We start from the raw sequence: 24,347 nt of genomic DNA, 5'->3' as shown, positions 1-24,347 counted from the left end.
GAGTTGGCAGGAGCCTCGTGGCACTGCCAGGCCTGCAGAGGGGACAATGGGACAGTGTGAGACAGCACACGGGAGCGTGTGGGGGGGGGTGTGAGTGTGTCATCGTGAGGGGACATACATGTGTGCGTGCCGGGGGTACCTGGGCATGTCTCTGGGTGAGTGCACTGGGGGAGGTGGTGAGTGTGTCATTGTGAGGGGGACATACGTGTGTGTGCCAGGGGTACCTGGGTGAGTACCTGGGTGATTGCCCATGTGAGTGCACGGGGGAGTGCATGCCAGGATGTGGGCCCGCGTGTACGTGCAAGCCTGTAGGCGTAGATGGATGCCTGCACACACCCATGCATGTGTGTACATCAGCGAGTGTCTGTTGGTGACTATCCCCCTGCACACTCTTGTATGGAATTGGCTCAGACGCTGTGGCCCCAAAGGTGCTGGGCTGATTCCTGGGTTGGCTCTGCCCAAGGTTGCACAACACTGTGCCCCTGTCCCCCCTCCCGAAATGGCTGGAGCTGCTTGGTAGGGGCCCCGTCACACTCCTCCTCCCTGCGGTGCCAGACACGCCCTGTGTGTGTGTGCAGCCACATGTTCAGACATACCCACGTGTAACACCCTTGTGCGCACACACACACAAAGAGCTTTGCACACAACCCATGTTTGCACATGTGACAGGCATACAACACAATTCCTATTTCCACCCACACCCTTCACATATTTGCTGACTCTTATCATGTCCCCTCTGTGCCAAGCCAGACGGATTTAGCTCCTTTAATCTGTCCTCGGGCAGGGACCCAACCTCGGCAGCTCTGTGGCGCTTCTCTGAGCTCCCTGCACTTCCTCACTCTCTGGGGGCTGAAGGGCCTGGAGCAGCGCACACCAGCCTGGGCAGGCTCTCCCCGAGCTGCATGGAGAGGAACTCTGGGCTGCATGCAGCTGGGCCCCCGCCTGGCCATCCTTTGCTCCAACCATTTCTGGCCTTTACTCTAGTTTGACTGGGAGCTCTCTGGGGCAGGGACTGTGCAGCCCCCTTCACAACAGAGCCTGACCCTGGCTCTGGCCCATGCACCCTCTGCAACAGAAACACTTATGGCAGTGGGGCAGGGTTGGGGAGAGTTGAGCCCTCAGGAAGCCTGGGAGGCTCCTGTGGGGGGCAGCTCCTGGGTGACCCTGCCAGCTCACAGCGTTGCATCATTAACTTGTGGAACTCACTGCCACACACTCCCTCTGAAACAAAGAGCTTAATGGGATTCCAAGAGGATTGAATGCTCCTGGGCAGCAATTGTCAGATCAGCCATGCCAGGGCTCCCAGGCATAAGCTCAGGTCTGCCAGGGACAGGAAGGAACATGGTGAATTAGGGCATCTTTAGAAATTCCGGCCTCGGGGACTGTTCCCTTCCTTTGCCTCCTGCCCACGGCTCCTCCTGCTGGCTAAGGGATGGGGCCACACAGCAGCTCCACAAAGGGCCACAAAACCCACATGGGGAAAAAATTCCCCCTGAATAGGCCCCATGTGATACCAGCCTGGAGGGGAAAATCCAACATCCTGGGCTAGGAAGAGCAAATCACACACACAAACACACACACACACTCTCTCTCTCTCCCATCCTGCCCACCACTCGGCTCCCACCCCCTGCATTTCACAACCCTCTGCATACAAGCAGAGGTAGGGCAGGCAGAGGCTGCACCATTACACAGACAGCAGCTAGCTTCGGAGCTGTACAAGCAGCCAGGTTGCCTTGGGCTGCGAGTGTCTCAGATCTCACCAGCTAGGCTGGATCAGTGCCTGGATGGGTGACTTCCAGGGAAAATCCAAAGTGCTTCAGGCAGAGTGTATGTGTGGGTGTCCAGTAGGGGGTGCTCTCCCCTCCCAGGCACAATGCTGGGGGGGTGGGCTGTGCTACAGGGAGTGAGGGGCACTCTGTCCTCTGAGTCCCCCCATTCAACTCACTTTTGCCATGGTGCTTATACAAAACTTGACAAGCCTTAGCTGAGAGCAGTGCCCGGCCTGCCCAGACTTGCCGGTTCCTCGTGCTGCCCCTTCCGTCCATCTGTCTCTTGAGTCATGAGCTGGTTTGACTGAAAAAATGCTCCTGCTCCCACTTTGATCTGCATTTGTTCATGAGTCGCTGTGACTCAGCCTGACACCCACTCGGAGCGATTCAGGGACCGTCTGGCTTCCTGTGCCATTGCCTGTCCCCCAGCTGCCCTTGCAGAGAGCCCAGGAACTTGGGCTGCACTGAAGCATCTTCCGGAAGGGCCCAGGGAGGGCCTGGGCTAAGGACGTACAAGGTATAAATTCGGGTTGCTATTGTGAAGCTGTATTACGAAAATCTAGGTGTGTGGATCCACCACTGCTAGCAGGGCCTGACGCATGTACACCCCAGACAGACACAAAGGGAATACGGCACGTGGACCTCACAAGGGTTGTTCCAAAAAGCAGCAGCATCCTAAGAAAAACTAGTTCAGCTGATTCCTCTGGAGGGAGGGGGGAAGGGAGGAGCAGTGGAAACTTACCAGGAGTAGAAAACAGACCTGGTGACCAAGGGGAGTTTAAATCAAGAAACAGACAGTCGGGAACATGCTTGGGGAATCCTTTCTTCAGTCCAGGAGGGAGAGATCACCCAGCAGTAGCAGCTTCCTGGGGCAGCAGAGGCATGCAGCTTTTCCTGAGCCCAGATGGCCCCAGTGATTCTGTACAACCCAAGGGACTCGTGCCCTAGCCCAGAGAATGCCCTGGAGTGGGGAGGAAACTGAGGCAGGGGCATGCATTTAGTGTTTATTGCTTTGTAGGATCTGTGCTCTCGTGTGCTTTACACAATTAAGTATAAAAGAGAATAAGTGTGTTAGACTGGGCAAAGTGTGAGTGTGTGTTGCCTGCTTCACAACTACTGCTTGCCCGTGAGAGTGAAACTGACCAGAACCGTCACACCTTTGGGTGGAGTTTGGGGCGAGTGTCTGTTTAAGTGCCGGGAAGTCTGAAGTGCTCAAGAGGCAGGTTTCAACTCTCAGAGGGTCTGCACCCAGCCAGAGAGTGTGCTAGGGACCCTAGACTGGGGCAGTAGCGGACTCCATTCAGGATCTAGAAGCATAACACCCCCCAGGGTATACAGCGCACAGAGATCCGGCTTCCTCTCACAGCAGTCCTAGTGGGTGGCCAGGCTGGGGATGCAGTAGGATCTGTGACAGGGATTCAGTCTGGCTTTGAGCCATCCAATGATGGAGAATCCCCGACCTCCCTTGGGAGTCTTGGAGTGGTTAATCACCTGCACCGATAACTAATGGTGCCTAATTTGGGAGATCTTCACCATCAGAGCGAAGGGCTGTGAATTCCTGGGGGGTGGCGGGGGGTGGCAGATTGCTGTGTAAGTCTGGCCTGGAGGCTAATGGTTCAACCTCGGTGCCTTGATGGAAAATCCCCCAAGCAGCCACGCCTGTAAATTAACAAAATTGTATGTGTGGGCATTTCTGCAATACTGGGAACATGCCTAGTGCTATCCAGCCGGTGGGGCTGTGCCCAGCAAGCACCGGGTTCCCTGTCCCAAGCCCCTGTGTGGTGTTCTGCGGTCTGGAGCCGCTCTGAGTGTGAGTACTGACTTCAGGCAGACACCCACTGGCCGATTAGCCACTGGGCCACTGGGGCCCATGCCCAGGGGCCCCAGACTCACAGACTCATAGACTTTAAGGTCAGAAGGGACCATTATGATCATTTACTCTGACCTCCTGCACAACGCAGGCCACAGAATCTCACCCACCCACTTCTGTAACAAACCCCTAACCTATGTCTGAGTTATTGAAATCCTCAAATTGTGTTTGAAGACCTCAAGGTGCAAAGAATCCTCCACTAAGTGACCCATGCCCCACGCTGCAGAGGAAGGCGAAAAACCTCTAGGGCCTCTGCCAATCTGCCCTGGAGGAAAATTCCTTCCCAACCCCAAATATGATGATCAGTTAAACCCTGAGCATGTGGGCAAGACTCACCAGCCAGCACCCAGGAAAGAATTCTCTGTAGTAACTCAGATCCCATCCCATCTAACATCCCATCCCAGACCACTGGGCATACTTACCTGCTGATAATTTGGAAATTGATCTTTGATTAATTGCCAGAATTAGTCTATCCCATCATACCATCCCCTCCATAAACTTATCAAGCTTAGTCTTGAAGCCAGATATGTCTTTTGCCCCCACTACTCCCCTTGAAAGGCTGTCCCAGAACTTCACTCCTCTAATGGTTAGAAACCTTTGTCTAATTTCAAGTCTAAACTTCCTAGTGTCCAGTTTATACCCATTCGTTCTTGTGTCCACCTTGGTATTAAGCTTAAATAATTGCTCTCCTTCCCTAATATTAATCCCTCTGATATATTTATGAAGAGTCATCATATCCCCCCTCAACCTTCTCTTGGTTAGGCTAAACAAGCCAAGCTCTTTGAGTCTCCTTTCATAAGACAGGTTTTCCATTCCTCGGATCATCCTAGTAGCCCGTCTCTGGACCTGTTCCAGTTTGAATTCATCCTTCTTAAACATGGGAGACCAGAACTGCACACAGTATTCCAGATAAGGTCTCACCAGTGCCTTGTATAACGGTACTAACACCTCCTTATCTTTGCTGGAAATACCTCGCCTGATGCATCCTAAAACTGCATTAGCTTTTTTAACGGCCATATCACATTGGCAGCTCATAGTCATCCTGTGATCAACCAATATTCCAAGGTCCTTCTCCTCTGTTACAATTGGGGAGCCCTGAAAAAATGGGCACCCACGGGCCCTGACCCACTCCGCTCACCTGGTGCTCCTGCCAGAGAGCAGTGTCGGGGTGCAGGGGCTTGGCCCGCTCTGCCTGCCTGGCACTGGGGGGCGGGGCAAGCCTCCACGCCCCAACCCCATTTCCCTGGTAGGAGCGGGGGGAGCAGGGTGGGGCTGCAGGTGGAAGGGGTGGGGAGGGGCCTCCCACTTGCTGTGGCCCAGGGCCCCACAAAAGCTTAATCTGCCTCTGCAGATACCCCAGGCTGGTGTGTGTCACCAAGCTTGTGAAACATGAATTTCTGGATTGTTATAACAATCTTACCCTGGAATCACAGACAGGCCCCTCAGACTCTCCAGTCTATCCTGCCACCCAGACAAACTGGACTGTTATAAACAGCCACTTACACCAAAACTCACACCACATTCCAGTCTCAAGAGAGCAGTCACTTACCCCCAGATCAGCCGGTACCCTGGATCTTACACTGCAGATGATGCCAGTAGCCAATCCTGTAGCACACAATCTCAAGGTTTATTAACTAGGAAAAAGAAATGAGTGTTATTTACAGGGTAAAGCCAGCAAATCTGCCAACAAATGAGTTCCCATCTAAATCCGAAGAGTGACCAAATGGTAGCGATTTGTCAGTTCAAATTATCTTTCAGGCAGACCCTGGGGTAAACCCTGGGGGTCTCAGTTGAGAGTCTCTGGCCCAGTCAGAGTTCAAACAACCAGGAGAGATGGGAAATTGTTTTATTTCCTTCATTCAGCTTCCAAGTCCAGAGGATGGTGGATCTTCCTGGCAGGCAGCATTTCCCAGGTGAGATAGGGCCATTAACCAATCCTTTGTATTGGGATAGTCCTTGATGCCCCATCTGATTTTGATAGGCCTTCTGGATGGGTGGTGGGGAGGGGAACCGATTCCTGTGCCTGAGTTCACAAATGCAGAGCAAACATTTTCAAAGTTATCAAGTAAAAGGTACATGTTTTCTTAAAGCCTGGAACCCAGAGATGAACGCAGGCAGCAATGTGCAAATATGTCCTAGTCTAAACACTGAACACATCCTAACACCTGGTTTGAGCAAGATTAACATATGGGTGACCTGGTCTGGGCTCTGGCTGTGATACTGCCAGTTCTTAGCTAATGCCTGCGGCCTGGGCAAGACCTGGCAGCGTCACACATAGGACACACTGAGGAGCACTGGCCCTTTCTCCAGTGCGTCAGAGCAGGAGGGTTGGAAGGGACTTTGCCTGTGTTGAATGGGAGGCAAGGGAGGGAATTAGGAGGGTGTGTGGGGAGACTTTGGACCCTCTGGGATGGATGTAATCAGGCGATACAAGGCCGAGAGAAGGACCAATGATCACCAGGAAGTGTGCAGGGAAGGGGAAGGGGAAGGAGCCTGACCCTCGCACGTGAGAGAGCGCCTAGGCCCAGGGCAGACACCTTGCACCAGGAAGGCCGAATTGTCAGCACCTACGAGAAATGCTGGGTCCCTTTGCCCAGCTCCGGTCCGACAACACCGCACCAAGCAGACACACACGGGGATAGCGTGTGGCCAAGGGAGCCCCTGGGTTCACGGGCAGGGGGAATGAATGCCCCTCCTCATTCCCATTACCGGGCAGCTGGCTGCCCTGGAATCTTGCTAGCAAATCCATCCTCACGCACACGCCTCCAGGGCTAGTCCCCCCATTTCCAGGTGGGAACTGGGGCCCAGGGAGACCAAGAGACGTACCAAAGTCACAAGGAGTTTGGGGCAGAGCAGGAACTTGACCCCAGGCCTCACAGGCTACTGCCCAAAGCCCTGGACCATCCTTCCCGTCATGTCCCTAGCTGCTTAAGGCAGTGAAATCAGATGCTTCTGTGCATGGACCCCCAGTTGTGTTGCCCCCACTCTTTCCAATGCTGGAGAAGCTGTTGGCCCTTGCACTGGCTGCCCTCCATGCCCCTCCTCCCCCACTACAATCCTCTTTGCAAATCTGCTCACCCTATTCCTAGGGCTTCTGCCTGCCGGGTGGGGAGACGTGTGCCTTCTGCTGCCCTTCCCTCTATGTAAGCACTTCCCCAGGCCCTATTGGCGTGGTACAAGCCCCACAGTGGAGGCATGCCAGGGCTACCCTCATTGCGCAGGCAGGAACTGGGGCACAGTGAGTTTAAGTGACTTAGCTGAGGTGACACAGGGAGTCTTGGACAGAGCCAGGAATTGAACTCCTAAGTTACAGGGCGGGAATCCCAGCTGATCCCTTGTCCCAGTCCAGTGCCCTTTTATCATTACCTATAATTTGCACTGCAGTGGCATGTGGGCCCCATCATGGAGCAGGACTCCCTTGCGCCAGGCACTGTACCAGCATAGAACAAAAAAAGATGGTGTCTGCCCCGAACAGCTGACAAGCTAGACTCTCCTTCTCCCTTTCACCAGCTCGGTGGCTCCCCATCTGCAGGAGGTGGCCCCCCAACCCCCTTGCACCAGCAGGCTGTGTTGAAGCAGGCTCTGCCAGTCCCCGGGGTTAATGGGTCACACCCCCTAAGCCAGGGATGGGGGAGGCTCCTGCTGGCTGGGACAGGGTGGGAGGGGGAATTCTGTACTGGCTGCCAGTGGGTCAGAGCCTGGCTGGGGTTGGGGGCTATAGGACCCCGGTGCTGCTCCCTAGTGTGCAGGCCAAGCACCCCACTTGGGCAGCTCCTCTCGGACCTTAACTCTAGCCCGGTCACAAAGTGCCCGGAGCCGTGTTTCTAGAGGGAGCCTTTTAGAACGGACAGAGCCCAGAACAAAGATGGCCGCTGGCCACTGGGGAATATTCAGCGACTGAGCTCCGTGCGGGGCGGAAGCGGGGCCCGAGTCCGTTCGGAATAGCCCTCCCCGGGCTGCCGGCACGTAGCTGAGTCTGGGCCCGATGAGCAAGGCGTGGCGGAGGGGGGGCGCCCCCGGCGGCAGGATGGAGGGGGCCGAGGCGGGTGAGGAGCGAGCGCGGTCCCCAGATCCCCCCCCGGCCGCTGCCGACACCTGGGGCCCGCCCCCTCCCCCCCGTAACGTCTCGGGCCGCTGGGGGCGGGAGGGAGCGGCCGGGGGGGGGCTCGTGGGGGAAGTGGGAGCGGCCGCTGGGGGGGGGCTCGGGAGGGAAGCGGGACCGGCAGGGGGGGCGGGAGCGGCCGCTGGGGGGGGGCTCGTGGGGGAAGCGGGAGCGGCCGGGGGGGGCGGGAGCGGCCGGGGGGGGGCTCGTGGGGGAAGCGGGACCGGCAGGGGGGGCGGGAGCGGCCGGGGGGGGGCTCGTGGGGGAAGCGGGACCGGCAGGGGGGGCGGGAGCGGCCGCGGGGGGCTCGTGGGGGAAGCGGGAGCGGCCGCTGGGGGGGGGCTCGTGGGGGAAGCGGGAGCGTCCGTTGGGGGGGGGGTCGTGGGGGAAGCGGGAGGGGGCTGGGGGGGCAGGGCAGGGGTTATATATGGCCCGTACTTGCTCCCCACCCCAGCCTTGAGGGCCCGGGCCCAGCCCCTGGCTAAGCAGACCTGTGGTGGGAGCAGGACAGGGGGCATAGGACCTTGGGGGGGCTGTTCGGTCTCATCCCTCCCCTGGGGAATCAGTCTTGTGCCCAGCCCCCTGGGAATGCGCCAGGCCCGGTGCCCCTGTGCCGCCCGTGGGCACGAGGTGATGTGAGCGTCTGCGTGTGTTCCCAGGGGACCAGGACGAGTCCAGCGGGCACAGCTCCCACAAGAAGAAGCACAAGAAGCACAAGAAGAAGCACAAGAAGAGGCATCACCATGAGAACGTGGGGCCCAGCTTCTCCTCCGAGACCCTGGAGTCCAGCCCCTTGCTCCCCAAGCCCCAGCTCAAGCTCAAAATCAAGCTGGGCGGGCAGATCCTGGGCACCAAGAGGTAAGGGGGGCCCCAGCATCAGCTCTGGGTGACGGGCATGGGAGGGTTGTGCGACAGTTTCAGGGCCAAGGCTTATACTTCAAAACAGGACTCGCCATACTGGTGAGATGTGGCCAGGATCCATGCCTGGATCAGACCAGCCTGGTCTCTTCCTCCAGGATCAGCAGGCCCCCCTCGCCCTGTGTTCCCGCCCTGCCTCCCACCTCCCCAGAACGCACCCGTGGGCCCCCTGCCCTGGAGCTGTGCACTGGCCCGTGCTGGCATTGCGCTGGAAGACGCACACCCACAGATCCTAGTGCGGCTCTGCGTGGTGCGAGCTCTGCTGCACCCTAACGGGCAGGGTCTGGGCTGTCTCTTCAGCGTGCCGACCTTCACGGTGATCCCCGAGGTGCCGCGCTCGCCTTCCCCCCTCATGGTCGTGGACGATGAGGACGAGCCCATGGAGGGGGTCCCCATTGAGCAGTATCGGGCCTGGCTGGGTGAGTGCTAAAGGGGGATCCTCGCTGTGCAGCTCTGCAGCATTCCCAAACAGCAGTCAAGGAAGCCCAGCCCTTGAATAAGGAGTGGGAGGGGCCCCTGGGGCGGCCGCTTGGCTGGAGTGAGGCCCCTGGGGCAGGGAGGTATCGGGGTTCCCACATTCACCCGGCCAAGCTCTAAGTGCTCTAGTTTCCCTCTCATAGGCAGTAACACAATAGCTGTAAACAGCTTTGGGGGACCCCAGCTTCTCCCCCGTGTTGGGTTACCCCAACTCCATGGCTCTGGAAGGCCGGAAGCTGCTCCCTTGACTCTGTTCCAGCTTGGCTGGTGAGGTTGTGGGTGCTGCCCGGGGAGCCAGAGCTGAGCTCTGCCGTACTCGGGTTTCCCCTGGTGGGAGCCAGAGACAGATCCAACGCCCAGGGGCCAGAGGAAGTGTGCAGCCAGGTCCTAGTCAGGGTTTGTTGGGACGTCCGCCCCTGGAGAGAACAGTCCCTTGGGAGCAGGCCAGCCACTGGGAGTTACCACCTCTACTGGGCCCCCTGTAACGCTGTCTCCCCACGCCGGGACTGTGCAGATGAAGACAGTAACCTGGACCCATCGCCCCTGCCGGACCTGGACTCGGAGAGCTGCTTCCCTGCCCGCGAGGACGAGGAGGAGCAGCGCTGGCTGGATGCGCTGGAGAAGGGCGAGCTGGACGACAACGGCGAGCTCAAGAAGGAGGTGGATGAGTCGCTGCTCACGGCCAGACAGGTGAGGGGGGCTGGGAGCCCTGCAGGGGTCAGTCCCTCCCATGTGGCCTAGGAAGGCTGCGGGCAGCTGGTGCCTGCTGCCCCGTGCCAATGGCCCATGTGCGGCGGTTCTGGCTGCAGCGGCCTGTTTGGTGCAGAATGGAGCCGGGGTAGCACAGAATCCCCTGTGCCCAAAACTCTCCCATGCATGGGCCTTCAGAGCCCCTGTGTCCTGCTGGACTCCCTGCCTTCACTGGACAAGGAGGCCCTGGCACACGCACGGTCCCCAGAGCCAGCCGATCCCCCCAGCTGGGGCCGGATTGGAGCCCCTCCCCCAGCGGGGAAAGCCCCCTCAGCCCATGCATTGGGTCTGACCTCCCTTGCGCTCTGTGTCCCCCGCAGAAAGCCCTCCTGCACAAGCAGCAGAGCCAGCCACTCCTGGAGCTGCCCATGGGCTACAAGGCGAAGGAGATGACGGAGGAGATGCTGGTGAAGCGGGAGGAACGAGCCCGGAAGCGGCGCCTGCAGGCGGCCAAGAAGGCAGAGGAGAACAAGAACCAAACCATCGAGCGCCTCACCAAGACCAACAAGGCCAAGGTGAAGACGCTGCGGGAGCGCAAGGCTAAGCAGGCCCCATGCCCCATGATCCGCTACTGCAACGCCGCGGACCGGATCACCGTGTCCTTCCCGCCCGGGGTCACGCTGCCACTGCCGCCCGGCACGCCGCCACCCGTGCCTGCAGCCACCACCTGCGGGGTCAGCGGCTGCCCCAACCGCAAGCGGTACTCCTGCTCACGCACCGGCGTGCCCCTCTGCAGCTTCGCCTGCTACCAGAAGAACCTGCAGCTGCAGGAGGCGGTCGGCTAGGGCTCCTGGCACCGACCCTGCTGCCAGGCTCCACCTCTTCGAGGGCTTGGCTGAAGATCCCTGCGTCCTTCTAGGGAGGCTCGGGGGATGTTCACGCTCCATCAGCTCAGGATGCAGCTGCTGCCCTTGTGACGGCGAGATGAGGACCCTGGCGTCCGGGACCCCTGCTGGGACCGGCTCATTCCCTGGGAGCTGAGTCAGGTCTGAGCCCAGAGTCGCTGCAGGGTTGGGCCTGTCTGCCCCAGGCCGGCACGGAGGCCCCAGAGCAGCTTACGTGACTCCATGCAGCCTGGCCTCCTCATGTCTCTCCCTCCCTGGTGACTGGGAGGGATGGGAAATGGCACAGGCGGGCACTGGGCTCGGCTGCGTGGGGTCTCCAGGCCCTGCCACGGGGAGCTGCACCCTGCCCTTCGGGGCACTGCTGAGATCTGCTGTGCTTGCGGGAGGGAGGAGCGTCTTCCAGCTCTCGGTGGATGGGCTGGCCGGGCCCCTACACTCCTCTGCCCCAGTGCAGGGGGCCAGCACTAAGTGGGACCTGGTGTGTGGCCCAGACTGGGACTCCCTCCACATGCTCCGAGCTCCCTCTGCTGGAGCCGGGTCCCAGGAGAGTCGCACTCTTGGGTGCACATGAAGTATCGTCCTAGAGCTGCAGTTCCTCACTCTTCTGCTCATCCTGTGCCGGGGCTGGCAGCGCCTCCGCCCCCTCGCCGGGCCCAGCGGCCCTGTGCAGAGCACTCGGTGGGGGAAGGCCAGGGCTGGCCGCGCCTCCCCCAGGTCCCCTGCACCCAGCGACCCTGTGCAGAGCACTCGGTGTGGGAAGCCCAGGGCTGGCAGTGCCTCCCCCTCACCCAGCGACCCTGTGCAGAGCACTCGGTGGGGGAAGCCCAGGGCTGGCTGCGCCTCCCCCAGGTCCCCTGCACCCAGCGACCCTGTGCAGAGCACTCGGTGGGGGAAGCCCAGGGCTGGCCGCGCCTCCCCCAGGTCCCCTGCACCCAGCGGCCCTGTGCAGAGCACTCGGTGTGGGAAGCCCAGGGCTGGCAGTGCCTCCCCCTCACCCAGCGACCCTGTGCAGAGCACTCGGTGGGGGAAGCCCAGGGCTGGCCGCGCCTCCCCCAGGTCCCCTGCACCCAGCGACCCTGTGCAGAGCACTCGGTGGGGGAAGCCCAGGGCTGGCCGCGCCTCCCCCTGCACCCAGCGACCCTGTGCAGAGCACTTGGTGTGGGAATCCCAGGGCTGGCAGCGCCTCCCCCAGCTCCCCTGAACCCAGTGGCCCTGTGCAGAGCACTCGGTGGGGGAAGCCCAGGGCTGGCCGCGTCTCCCCCAGGTCCCCTGCACCCAGCGGCCCTGTGCAGAGCACTCGGTGTGGGAAGCCCAGGGCTGGCAGTGCCTCCCCCTCACCCAGCGACCCTGTGCAGAGCACTCGGTGGGGGAAGCCCAGGGCTGGCCACGCCTCCCCCAGGTCCCCTGCACCCAGCGACCCTGTGCAGAGCACTCGGTGGGGGAAGCCCAGGGCTGGCCGCGCCTCCCCCTGCACCCAGCGACCCTGTGCAAAACTCTTGGTGTGGGAAGCCCAGGGCTGGCAGTGCCTCCCCCTCACCCAGCGACCCTGTGCAGAGCACTCGGTGGGGGAAGCCCAGGGCTGGCCGCGCCTCCCCCAGGTCCCCTGCACCCAGCGACCCTGTGCAAAACTCTTGGTGTGGGAAGCCGGCTGGCAGCGCCTCCCCCTGCACCCAGCGACCCTGTGCAAAACTCTTGGTGTGGGAAGCCCAGGGTTGGCAGTGCCTCCCCCTCACCCAGCGACCCCGTGCAGAGCACTTGGTGTGGGAATCCCAGGGCTGGCAGCGCCTCCCCCAGCTCCCCTGAACCCAGTGGCCCTGTGCAGAGCACTCGGTGGGGGAAGGCCAGGGCTGGCCACGCCTCCCCCAGGTCCCTTGCACCCAGCGACCCTGTGCAGAGCACTCGGTGTGGGAAGTCCATTTAACTTCTGGGGTGTAGCTTTAGGGCTTAGGACTGGCAGCCCTGGTGCTAGTGGGGACCCTACAATAACACAGCTGTGTGCAGCATTCAGAACAAATGGTTTTACCCTCCAGCATACCAGGCTTCCCTTCCCCATGTACGTCCGGCCTGCGGAGCTGTGGGGGGATCAGGGGCTTTGGGGCCTCCACCTCTAGGAAAGGCCACTCAGCAGCAGATCACCTGGCCCCCTCACCCAGGTTCCTGTGTCCGGGGTGCCAGGCCAGCTCTTCGCAGGAAGATGTGAGAGGGTACCCCCCCCCCCCCATTGGACCGTTATGGACCAACCTCTTCAAGGGAGAAGCGCCTTCCTGTCCTGCGGTTAGGGTCTCAAAAGTGGTCAGGGATGGCTGGGTCTGAGCTGACCCCGGCCCCCACCCTGTTCCTGATGCAGGTCAAAAGGGTGGACTCTTAACGTTCGTGAGCTAACCTTGAGCTGAGCCTCCTCTCCAATCTTTAGAACCTCCCATGCGCCTGCCCCCCCGCCATCTGCCTGTCCTTCCTAACCCACCTCATCCCCTCGGGAGTAGCAGGGGAGGGGCCTGGTGCCTATAGACACAGCTGTTCCTTCTTGCCATGTTCCTGCAGAGCTCCTGCTTTCAGTGGCACCCTAGGGCAGGGAGTTCCCCAGGACGACGGTGGTGTGTGTCTTTGTCCTTGGATTGCATTGTCATCTCTTCTCAGACAGGGGCCTCTGGCCCCATCGGGAACCTCCTTGGCTTCTGCTCTGTCCTTTCCCCAAGCTGGCCTGACCAGAACTGGACACCAGACCCCAGGGCAGGGCGGCCCCTCAGTTTATCGAATGCCCCTAGCCCTGTTTGCCTGTTATTCCCCCCGCTTCTCTCTGCACCCTGACAGCTTGTTGGCTGTGCACTCTGAGCTGAGCTGCCTGTGATGCCAGCGGGTCCTGCCCCTGAGAACTGAGCCCCCAGAAAGTGCATGAGGAGGTCAGATTAAACCCACCAATGGGCTTTGGCATCTGTCAGCCTTGAATCCCAGGTCCTGCTCCTTCCCCTGGCTGGCTCTGAAGTTCCTCATGGGCTTCTCTCTGTCCTACAGTTTCCTACCACAATCGGGTGGCCTGGCTGCCTGGCCCTTCCAGCAATTTATGTTGGTTTCAAGAGGAAAGAGGAAGGACAGAAATTTTCCTAACTAAAGAGCTTCTTCCCCTGCAGTTTCTGGCGGCTGTAACCCAGGGGCTGGGCCCAAGCTGGCTGTGTGTGTTTGAGGGGGGTCCCTTGGTGGGCTCCAGGGACCTGCCTCCAAGCCCTGGCTGGATGATGCAATGCCCATCTCGCCCCTTCAGGCTGCTTGGCCCATTGGAGACCCAGGCAGGTCAAGGCAGCAGGTACAAACATCATCAGATCCAATAGAGGCACCTCAGGTAAACCAAAGTCATCTAAGCTCAGAAACCAGAGCCAACGCAAACAGATTTTATGCTCGTTAAGACCACCACAGAGCAAAGGCTTTCCACTAGCGGTTCAGAGACAATCGCCGAGGCCTGTCCTGGGACATACCACCATGCACGGTGACAAGATCGCAGATGCAAAAGCCCCCGTCTCCCCACTCCTTTCCCTTGGACTCTCGCAGGTCGCCTCTGCTCCCACCCACCAGCCAGTCACACCTGGGCTCTGTTCTGCGGTTCAGCTGTCAGGGTTGAGGACGTCGCAGCACAGCCACTGCCCTGACCATCCCCTCCCTAAGGTATGGTCAGCGCTCTCCCAGCTCCCCGGTAATGAGCCATGGCTCTGAATTCACCACAAAGACTTCACCAAATTCCTCCACGCCTCTGCTGAAACCATGGGTGGTGTGTGAACTCGGGGAGACTAGTCCTCCCCAGCCCTGGGCCACCTGACCATCTCCAGCCCAGAGTGCTGGGTGGTGTGAGGACCGGTCCCATCTACCTGGGCCAGCCACAAGCCCCCAGCCCAGGCAGCAGAAGGGACCTGAGGGTGGAGTGTGGGTGGGGCCACGTGGCTGTTGGGGAAAGTCAGCCTTCCCTGGCCTGTGATACCTGCCTCCCATGGCTGAGGCTGTATTACAGCCCAAGAGAACCTGGTTTCAGCTTCCACCAGCGGTTCCTTGGCCAGGAGCTGAGCCCATCCAGGCAGTGGGCACATGCTGTGGTTGTGCATGAGGACGGGTAAATAGAGCTGTCGCCTGCATATCACTGACCCTGGCTCCGTGTCTGGGCCGTTCAACTGGCTGCGGGTGGACATTAATAGGAGTGGGAAGAGAACTGATCCCTGTGGGATTCCCCAGACGAGGGGCCTAGCGATGGAGGTGCAGATTCCCCTCAGGAAGGACTCAAACCATTCTAGTACCTTACCCTGAGTCCGACCCCTCAGCAGTGTCCCACGAGCGATGGTGTCGAATGCTGCAGAGGGGCCCCGGGGGTGGGATGGGAGCTGGTCACAGCACTAGGCAGGTGAGACACAGCCCTGTTATTTACCCATCATCATGCACGACCACAACACTGGCCCCAGACGGAGATGAGATGGGCTCAGGGCTGAGGAACTGCTGGCGGAAGCTGAAACCCACAAGACGGAGGTGCCGCTGGCAGGCAGAGGGAAGCACTTGGAAGAGTTTGCAGCCATGGCACAGTCCCCGGTAGTGGAAAGTTCATGCCCACAATTGGTTGGTTCAGTCTGTAGTTTAGGGGGCTCCCAGATTCCTCTTTGGAGCTGAACTCACATAAGAGCACTCACAACGCCTTCTCCTCCCTCTGGCTGGCTAGGAGACGCTGTCCCAGCCTGGCGGCCAGCGACTGGGCCCGGTTAGACAAGCCCGTGTCACTTCCCAGCTGGACTACAGCAGCGCAACCTGCCTGGGTGTGAAGCCACCCCTTGAGGAAACTCCTGCTCCAGAACCCTACAAGACATCTCCCCGCACTGCGAGCCCAGCAGGTCCATCCTTGGCTCTGTGCTGGCTTCCCATAGACTGTGGATCAAAGTTGTCAATCCTTGTCTTGCAGATACTCAGTTATCTGGGTGCAGGCTGGTAAGAGCTCCCATGCGTCCCTGGGAGGAGGAGAGCTCTGCTCCACTGGCACAATGGGCCTCTTTACAATAAGGGTAAAACTCTTCTGTTCAGGAGCCAGCGTTTTCCTGGGGCCAGTCCTGACTATGCCATGAACGTCCCCAGACAGGAGCAGGGAATATGCCTGTATCAACTTGTGAAGTGTTCTCGGCCTGGGCTGAAATACTGGCACCGTGGCTTCACTTCAGACCTGTTGTGGTGCAGTCTAGACTCGATGGCTGCCCTGCCTGGGAACCGCAGGAAGAGCCCTCATGGAGAATGCATGGGGGGGGGGGCATCCACTCTATAATTCCCAACCAGTGCCCCCCCCATGGAACATACAAGGGCCCGGAAGGGAGAGGGCACCTCAGCATGGGAGCACACGGCACAGAGCTGGTGGTCCTGTTTAAGAGGGGTTCTGCTGGCAGGCTGTGGCCGCTGCATGTGAGAGGGCAGAAGGGACTCTGGCTAGCGGGACTCACTCATGAACCAGCAGGGTGAGCTCTGAAGAAGGGGCGGATGTCTCAGGCCTTCTGTTGATTTCAATACTCCAGGGTTTTCTGGGTAAAAAAATCCCTTTGCTGAGGCTGTGTGCCTTGCTTTCCTGCCCTTTGGCCCCACTGGGGTCAAACTAAGTGCCCCCTGTGACGTTAGGAGTGTGATATAATATCTCACTGAAGGATGACAGGGTCAGAAAGTGTTAATTAACTCACAGACTGACCTGACCCAGGGCCAAACTTTAAAGACTGGTTAGGAAGATCTGTAAATTAAGAGCTTGGAAATGCAAGTCTGCATTGTTATAGAAGGAGAGGTGTTTGCTCAGGTCTTGTGATGTAAGCAAACAAGTCTTGTCTATTGCTGTAGCTTTAATTCAAGGATAAAAAAAGGAATATTAACATTTAGGAATGTACTTGAGGGAAATAGTATTATTGTCTCTGTGTGTCTTTGAAGGTTGTGGTAACCTGTATCTGAACTGTTTAATGGATAAATTACCCTGCGCTAATTACCAGGATTTTTGGGAGAAGGAGAGTTAAGCCTATTATTTTCTCAGGCCAAAAGGCTGCTGGAAATGTATGAAGACCCTGGGACAGGATCCTTCTTTATCCAAGATCTGCTTTGGGTTTCAAGAGGAGGAAACCTTAAGCCACAAGGATTGAGATCCCCAGTCACTCACTGGAGTCACCCTGAATACGGACGTTGAACTATAACCCATGGACTATTTCTAAAAGGACTTTTGGCAACTACAAGCTCATCTCTGCTACGTATCTGAACCTCAAGAATTGAATTCAAGTTTGTCTATATATTGATCTTTTAACCAGCACTCTCACTCTCTTCTTTTTTTAACTCTTCTTTTTTTAATAAATTTTAGCTTAGTTAATAAGAATTGGCTGTGGCATGTATTTTGGGTAAGATCTAAGTTATAATAAAACCTGGGTATGTGGCTGATCCTTTGGGATTGGAAGAACCTTTTCTTTTATATGATGAAGTAAGATTTTCAGGAATCATCATCATATCTGACAGGTGTGTCTGGATGGAGACCTGAGGCTGGGCACTTTAAGGGAACTGTGATGTTTCAACTCCTGAGTAACCAGTGAGGTGCTGCAGAAGCTGTTCTGTGCTGGTTGGTAAATCTAAGTATTGGAATAACCACCAGCTACTTTGGTTCGTCTGCCCTGTTTTGTTTGCGAGTCACCCTAACTGAGTGACCTCAGCTGGCTCCCACGGGCAGCACCGTCACACCCCGAGCTGGAGGGAATTCGGGGAGAGCCTCTGGAAGTCAAGGGCTGCTGGGCCCCACATCCCAGGGAAGGGGGTCAGAGAAGAGGTCTAAGCTTGGGTGCCTGCCCTAAGGCCCCAGAAGTGGAAATAGGGACTAGCCTGCAGCCAGACCCTGCTGGCTCGGAAGTGGTTGGATGTCTGGGAGTGACTCCACTCACAGCAGCCTGGCGCCTGCACAGAGGCAGGGGCGGCTCCAGGCCCCAGCAGGCCAAGCACATGCTTGGGGCAGCAAGCTGCCGGGGGCGCTCTGCCGGTCGCGGGAGGGCAGCAGGCAGGTTGCCTTCGGTGGCATGCCTGTGGAGTGTCTGCTGGTCCTATGGCTTTGGCGGACCTCCCGCAGGCGTGCCGCCAAATTCGTGGGACCGGGGACCTCCTGCAGGCAAGCCACCGAAGACAGCCTGCCTGCCGTGCTTGGGGCAGCAAAATACCTAGAGTCGCCCCTGCGCAGAGGGCACTGGGCCAAGTGCTAACACCAAGGGACAGCCCCACCCTCTGCCCCAGACACGGGGCCCTGGCCACCCTCTGTTCTGCCCTGTGCATGGAGCAGCCTGGGCAATCGGAAACATGCCCTTGAGCCCCTGTGCACCACCAATTCCTTGCCCCACCCACAGCACCCAGATCCCACTCCCGCCCTACCCACAGCACCCAGACCCCCAACCCATCCTGCCCTGTGCACAGCACCCAGACCCCCACCCTGCCCTGTGCTGTCCAGACCGCCACCCCGCCCTGCGCACAGCACCCTGCCCACAGCACCCAGACCCCCAACCCATCCTGCCCCGTGCACAGCACCCAGAGCCTCACTCCGCCCCACCCCGCCCACAGCACCCAGACCCCCAACCCATCCTGCCCTGTGCACAGCACCCAGACCCTCACTCCGCCCCACCCTGCCCGCAGCACCCAGACCCCCACTCCGCCCCACCCCGCCCACAGCACCCAGACCCCCACTCTGCCCCGCCCTTCCCACAGCACCCAGACCCCAACCCATCCTGCCCCGTGCACAGCACCCAGACCCCCACTCCGCCCCACCCTGCCCACAGCACCCAGACCCCAACCCATCCTGCCCTGTGCACAGCACCCAGACCCCCACTCCGCCCCGCCCTTCCCACAGCACCCAGACCCCAACCCATCCTGCCCCGTGCACAGCACCGAGACCCCCACTCCGCCCCACCCCGCCCACAGCACCCAGACCCCCAACCCATCCTGCCCCGTGCACAGCACCCAGACCCCCACTCCGCCCCACCCCGCCCACAGCACCCAGACCCTCACTCCGCCCCGCCCCGCCCCCAGCACCCAGACCCTCACTCCGCCCCGCCCCGCCCCCAGCACCCCGGGAGCTCGCCCCCCCTCGCTCAGTCTCTCTCCCCCTCCCATGCAGAGGACCCTGCCAGCCCCGCCTGCCGGGAACAGCCAGCAGAGGGCGGACTGTAACAATTAGTGCCCGAGAGAGTTGCTTGGTGGTTCCATTGGCTGGCGCCCTTGTCAGTCACGCTCACAGTGGCTAGTATCTGGTTTCCATTGGTCACAGCTCATATCAGTAATAACTTGGTGTGGATCTTTTCTTCCATTGGGCAGATACCTGTTAAATTCCACCCAGAAGGCGGGTTTCCAACCTCCATTGGTTTTCGTACCTATCAGTCTCTCACCGAGAGCGAAATCAGCCCTGCCTTTGGCCAGACCTGCTGGCAGTCAGTCACTGAGAGGCGGGAAGGCGATCTCCATTGGCCAAGCCTCCCGTCAGTCATTGTCGGGGCCGGGTCTCGGTCCCTTTGTCTCCTGTTGTTGGGCGTGAGGGCGCAGGTAGGTCGCCGATGATTGGCTGAGGCGGGCGGGGGCAGCGGCGCGGATTGGCGGCTGGCCGCAGCTCGGGAGCGGATTGGCCGAAACGGCAGCGGGGGGCGGGCGTCGCGGCCCGGGCGTGATGGCGGCGGCGGAGGCTGCGGCCCGGGCGGAGGAGACGGGCCGGGCGGCCGGGATGGCGGCGGCGGCGGCCTCGGGGCCGGGGGAGCGGCGGCGGCTGCGGGCGGCGGGGGCCGGGGCGGCGGCGCGGGAGCGGGGCCGCGGGGGGCTGTAGGCGGCGCCATGGAGCGGCCCGGGGGCTCCGAGGGGGCCTGGGCCGCGCTGCTGGGCCGGCAGCAGCAGCAGGTACCGCGGGCCGGGCCGGGCCGGGCTCCCCGGGCGCTGCCGCCGTTCACCCCCCCGCCCCGTCCCGCCCCCCCGGTCCGCACGAGCTCCCCCTCCGCCCGAGTCCCCCCCGCCCCCCCGGTCCGCACGAGCCCGTCCCCGTCCCGACCTCCGCCCCCCCGGGTCCGCACGAGCCCCCCGTCCCGCACGAGCCCGTCCCGCCCCCGGTCAGCACGAGTCCCTTCGCCCCCCCCCGTCTCCGCACGAGCCCCCCCGCCCCGTCCCGCCCCCCCCGGTCCGCACGAGCCCGTCCCGCCCCCGGTCAGCACGAGCCCCCTCTGCCCCCCCTGGGTCCGCACGAGTCCCCCCCCCGCCCCCGGTCAGCACGAGCCCCCTCCGCCCCCCCTGGGTCCGCACGAGCCCCCTCCCCCGCCCCTGGTCAGCACGAGTCCCTTCGCCCTCCCCAGGGTCCGGACGAGCCCCGCCCCCGTCCCGGCCTCTGCGCCCCCCCCCTCCGGGTCCGCATGAGCTCCGCCCCCGTATCGGCCTCTGCCGTCCCCAGGTCCGCACAAGCCCCCCCCGCACCTCCCCCGGGTCCGCTCGAGCCCCCGGCCGCAGCGCACGCTTCCGTGTGTGCAGTGCGGACTGGCCGGGGCTGGGGGCTGATCTCTCGTGTCCCGCAGCACGTGCAGTGATGGGATCGGGGGACCCCTGTGCGGTGCCTGCCCGTCTGCCAGGAGACATTGGCTGCCCTGGCAGGGCTTCCCCAGCAAACCTTTCCTAGTGTAGACAGGACTGGAGCGAAATCCAGCCCCGCCATTCTTACAGCGAGTGAGGGGCGTCTGTGCGGGGTCTTGCCCGTTTCAGAGACGTCCCTGGCTCCACTCAGTGTTTGAAACCAGCCTGGGAACCCGTGGTGCCGCCTCCGGTGGTGCACTGGGTCTGTTTCGCTGTGATTGAGTCCTGACTGACCTAAGCCAAACCACAATAACCCCGATTTAAAGCAAACTAGAGCATTCACACAGGGCAGTGCACTGGCTGGACGGAACCGTTTACAGTCACACCTGCTGTCCAAATGGTGCAGCTTTCCCATGACAGGGCCTGTATCGCTGTAACATCACACTCCAAAGCCAGCTGGAGCAGGTCTGTGTAGCCAAGGTCTCGGGCCTTGGAGCAGACTCCTCACACGGAAGGGAGAGAGGCAGCTGTGACCCCGGCCTAGGGACAGCCCCCGAGGGGGTTGATGAGAGAGGCTCGGGGGGGACCTTGGAGGCCAGGTGCCTGTGAAGGGAGAGCAGGAGCTGCAGTGGCTGGGATCCCTTTAGCTGGACAGGGGCACTTCATCCTCAGTGGCACCTGGTGCTGAAGCAGGTTGTTGCTAAGCAGCAGCCCTGGCTCCATAGGGAAGTGTGTGTGCGTTGGGGGTGAGGCCCCGGCGGGGCGGGTTCACCTGCATCAGCCTGACCCCTCTGTGCACTTATGGGGCTTGGCCTGACCCTGCCCGTACTTGCATGAGGCATCTCCAGCAGAGGCTCCGTGGATGCCCGGCCTTTGTCCTGGAGCGCTGCTGGGGGGCATCGTGTGGCTAGGAGACTCTCAGCCATTGCAGTGGGGCAGGGAGCGCAGCAGGGTCTGCGTGGGGCTCATTCAGCCTGCTGCCAACCAACCTGCAACACAGGGGGCTCCCGGGCTACCCTGCAGACATCCTGGCAGGGCAGTGCCCCTAATGGGGTGCCAGTGCGGTGGGAGGGCAACACACACTGTGGGAAGAGGACTGGGGGGGTGGCTGTGGAGTGTCATGCCAGGTCCTCTCCCTGCAGGCTCGGGAATACTGCCCAGGGGTGAAGAACCAGCCCTATGTGTGTGAGACGGGCCACTGCTGCGGAGAGACTGGATGCTGCACCTACTACTACGAGCTCTGGTGTGAGTGGGGAGGAGGCGACGCAGCACTAGGCTGCCGCGGTCTTGGGGCCAGCACCTGCCTCTCGGGGATCCTTATTGCCATGGGAGGAGCGCTCAGCCTCTCCTGGCAGGGGGAGCTCCCAGCTGCTCCAGCCCTGGCCTAATCCAGCAGGGGGTGCTGTGGGGCGGGGCTGTTCTGGGGGCTCCTGGAGAAGGGTTGTTCTCAAGTGTTCTCCTGTCTGCAGGGTTCTGGCTCCTTTGGACCATCCTCATCCTCTTCAGCTGCTGCTGTGCCTACCGGCACCGCCGCGCCAAACTGCGTCTGCAGCAGCAACAGCGGCAGCGTGAGATAAATCTCATCGCCTACCACGGTGCCTGCAACTACCCCACCTCCATGATGGATCTCAGTGAGTGTTGCACAGCCTCTCTCCCTCCGATTCCCGTCCTCAGCCCAGCTCGGGCGGTCTGGCCGCCTGTGCATGGCGCTGCCCCCCCCCGGCAGGCTCTCAGACCCGGGAGCTGGAAAGCCAGCCTAGGTCTTACCCCGCTGTTGCTGGAAAGTCGTGCATGGGACCAGATCCCTCCCTGCCTTGGTCTGAGGCTGCGTCCTCAGCAGCTCAGGTGTAAGATCTGTGGCGTGGCTCTGGGCCCCACGGGACGGTCAGCCCGGGAAGCACAGTGAGGGCAGGGTGGCAGGCAGGGCTGTGTCTGGGGCAGGGGGCAATGCCAGGAGCACACAGCTGGGGGGCTGACAGGAGGGGCAGCTCCAGAGGCCTGGAGGTGAGCGGGGCTCACAGGGTGGGAAGCAGGTGGGGTTGCCGGGGAGAGGGCTGTGGTTGTGGCTGGCCCCCTTCGGGTTTCCAGGTGACTCTCTCTCTATCTCTCTCCACCCCCCTCCAGGGATGCTGGCTTCCTTTAAGCTGCCCGCCTATGAGGAAGTGGCTCACCGTCCCAGTACCCCTCCTCCCCCCTACAGCACCATCCTGGCCCAGCTGGGTGGGCCGCATAGCCGCCTGGGCTCCAGTCCCCTGACCCTGTCTCCCAGCTCAGAGAATTTCACCAGCTGCTCTTGCGAGTCGAGCTGCCTCACCTCCCCCAGCAGCACGTCACTGTCGGTGCAGATCACAGATGAGACGGAGCACAGCCAGGCCAGCACGCCCAGCGAGGAAGGTGGCAGCAGCAGCACGGGCACTGGCGCCAGCTGGGAGCTGCCCGAGGAGCCAGCCCCCTGCGAGGCCCCACCCAAGCAGACCCTCTTCTCCTCCAACGTGGATTTCTTCGAGGCCGACTACCACCGCTGCTCAGACATCGAGGAGGAAGAGGAGGAGGGCATGGGGGAGGAGGAGGGCGCAGCCCAGGGGGACAGCAGTGAGCACTTCCGGCACCGGCGCCTGACGGGCGATTCGGGCATTGAGGTGGGGCGCTGCCAGGAGGAGGAGGGTGGGGAGGACAGTGAGGAGGAGACGCACCTGCTCAGCAAGGTGGGGCCCGAGTCCCCCCAGCTAATGGAGCGCAAGAGCCTCTGTGGGCTCCAGAGCGACGGGGGCAGTGAGGAGCCCGGCTCGCCTGTCCTGCCTGTCTGAGCCAAGCTGGGTGCTGCCCTAGACAGCAGCTCCCCGCTTCCTGCCCTGTGACCCCAGCTCCCTTCCCCTGCCCGGCACCTCCAGGGCTCTGGAGCGGCCCTTCCCATCAGCCCCCACCTCTGTGCTGCTGGCCAAGGGGCAGAGGTCCCTGTCCTATGCCTTACCCTGGCAGGCTGCCTGGGAATCCTGCCCGGTGGGGCTGAGAGGCAGCACCCTGGCTTCTTCCTGCCCCACGTGCTGGGCAGCTGCCTCTCAGCCCTTCCCTCTCCTGAGTGCTTGTACCTGGGAGCACTGGGGCTCTGTGCTGCCCAGCGTGGGCTTTCCCCTCTGGCGGGCAGGACAGCAGGCAGCTCCTAGCTGCAGCAATGGGGGGGCTCCCACCCAAACCCCTCCTGGCCCAGGGCCCTGCCTCCAGCTCTGCTTCTGCCCTGTGTGCTGGGTCGGGGACAGTTTGCAGCAGTGCCATGTGGCTGACTGACCCCTCCCTGGGGTGTGGACTCTTGACATGGAGCCCCCAGGGAGAGCATGCCCGAGGGGGGCTGTCACCCCAGACTGACTCTCTGTAGACGATGTGTGTCCCTCACTCTGCGTGCTACTGTCGTTTGTTGGGTACCATGCATAGCGCTGTCTGGCCCGGGGCCATGCCCCCGGCTGGGTCCTTCCCCTCCCTGTAGAGTTCCCACTGGGACTGGGTTTCGGTGGAATTGCACGAATCAGATTATTCCTGCCCAGTGCCCCCTCCCTCACCCAAGGGGCTTCTCTGGGAGAGTGGGGGGGTGGCTGGCCTGGGGCAGCTAGCAGACCTTCCCCATGGCACCCTGGTGCTTGGAGTGGGTGGGGGCTGCCTGGGTGAGGGACGAGGCCTCTGCTCCCAGCGTGCAGGACAGTTCTCATTATTAAAGAGATGTGGAATTACAGCCTGTGAGTGTTTGTGTGGGGGGGGGGAAGAGAGGCAAACCTACATCCTGCTGCTTGGGCTCTCAGCTGGGGGGGGGGGGGAGAAGAGGCAAACCCACATCCTGCTGCTTGGGCTCTCAGCTGTGGGGGGGGGCAGGGGGAGAAGAGGCACACCCTGCTGCTTGGGTTGTCAGCTGTGTGTGTGTGTGTGGTAGGGGGAGAGCAGGGCAGCTCTGTGGGGTGGGGGGTCCAGCTACCAGTGGGAAATGGGGATTGCAGGCAGCCTGCTCCTCACAGCTGCCCGGGCTTGGTGCAGCTCGGAGAGGGGATGGAAGCTGCTGGGTTCCCCTCCAGAGCAGGCTG

At 61.1% G+C, this 24,347-nt stretch overlaps 3 protein-coding genes across 3 annotated transcripts; 2 read left to right on the top strand and 1 right to left on the bottom strand.

Annotated features, from left to right (window-relative positions):
* Nucleotides 1–7,499: 7,499 nt before the first annotated feature.
* On the top strand, nucleotides 7,500–11,158 carry LOC115643214 (INO80 complex subunit B-like). The gene is made up of 5 exons (XM_030547098.1): nucleotides 7,500–7,685; nucleotides 8,401–8,599; nucleotides 8,960–9,078; nucleotides 9,651–9,826; nucleotides 10,207–11,158. Exons 1-5 carry the CDS (start codon nucleotides 7,625–7,627, stop codon nucleotides 10,669–10,671), a joined length of 1,020 nt encoding a protein of 339 aa, XP_030402958.1. The 5' UTR covers nucleotides 7,500–7,624; the 3' UTR covers nucleotides 10,672–11,158.
* LOC115643209 lies at nucleotides 10,942–16,478 on the bottom strand. The gene is made up of 3 exons (XM_030547080.1): nucleotides 12,410–16,478; nucleotides 12,214–12,348; nucleotides 10,942–11,806 (listed from the first exon to the last, which is right to left on the bottom strand). The coding sequence occupies exons 1-3, from the start codon at nucleotides 12,646–12,648 to the stop codon at nucleotides 10,942–10,944; spliced, it is 1,239 nt and encodes a 412-aa protein (XP_030402940.1). The 5' UTR covers nucleotides 12,649–16,478.
* A 3,064-nt stretch (nucleotides 16,479–19,542) lies between these two features.
* Nucleotides 19,543–24,004, top strand: LOC115643219 (WW domain-binding protein 1-like). Its single transcript, XM_030547103.1, has 4 exons — nucleotides 19,543–19,623; nucleotides 21,423–21,525; nucleotides 21,750–21,911; nucleotides 22,405–24,004. Exons 1-4 carry the CDS (start codon nucleotides 19,561–19,563, stop codon nucleotides 23,085–23,087), a joined length of 1,011 nt encoding a protein of 336 aa, XP_030402963.1. The 5' UTR covers nucleotides 19,543–19,560; the 3' UTR covers nucleotides 23,088–24,004.
* Nucleotides 24,005–24,347: the final 343 nt, after the last annotated feature.

The sequence above is a fragment of the Gopherus evgoodei genome, unplaced genomic scaffold, assembly GCF_007399415.2.
Source record: "Gopherus evgoodei ecotype Sinaloan lineage unplaced genomic scaffold, rGopEvg1_v1.p scaffold_52_arrow_ctg1, whole genome shotgun sequence".
NCBI lineage: Eukaryota > Metazoa > Chordata > Testudines > Testudinidae > Gopherus > Gopherus evgoodei.
Note: the sequence above shows the minus strand (reverse complement) of the source record. Positions and strands in the feature narration are given on the sequence as shown.

Bases quoted from the DNA above. Each gene is read 5' to 3' on its own strand.
- LOC115643214 (XM_030547098.1), top strand. From the start codon at position 7,625: ATGAGCAAGGCGTGGCGGAGGGGGGGCGCCCCCGGCGGCAGGATGGAG. The intron at 9,079-9,650 runs GTGAGTGCTAAA...GGGACTGTGCAG, and splicing joins GCAGTATCGGGCCTGGCTGG to ATGAAGACAGTAACCTGGAC. The intron at 9,827-10,206 runs GTGAGGGGGGCT...TGTCCCCCGCAG, and splicing joins CGCTGCTCACGGCCAGACAG to AAAGCCCTCCTGCACAAGCA.
- LOC115643219 (XM_030547103.1), top strand. From the start codon at position 19,561: ATGGAGCGGCCCGGGGGCTCCGAGGGGGCCTGGGCCGCGCTGCTGGGC. The intron at 21,526-21,749 runs GTGAGTGGGGAG...TCCTGTCTGCAG, and splicing joins CTACTACTACGAGCTCTGGT to GGTTCTGGCTCCTTTGGACC. The intron at 21,912-22,404 runs GTGAGTGTTGCA...ACCCCCCTCCAG, and splicing joins CACCTCCATGATGGATCTCA to GGATGCTGGCTTCCTTTAAG.
- LOC115643209 (XM_030547080.1), bottom strand. From the start codon at position 12,648: ATGGACTTCCCACACCGAGTGCTCTGCACAGGGTCGCTGGGTGCAAGG. The intron at 12,349-12,409 runs GTCGCTGGGTGC...GTTTTGCACAGG, and splicing joins CACCAAGAGTTTTGCACAGG to GTCGCTGGGTGCAGGGGACC. The intron at 11,807-12,213 runs GTCGCTGGGTGC...GCTCTGCACAGG, and splicing joins CACCAAGAGTTTTGCACAGG to GTCGCTGGGTGCAGGGGACC.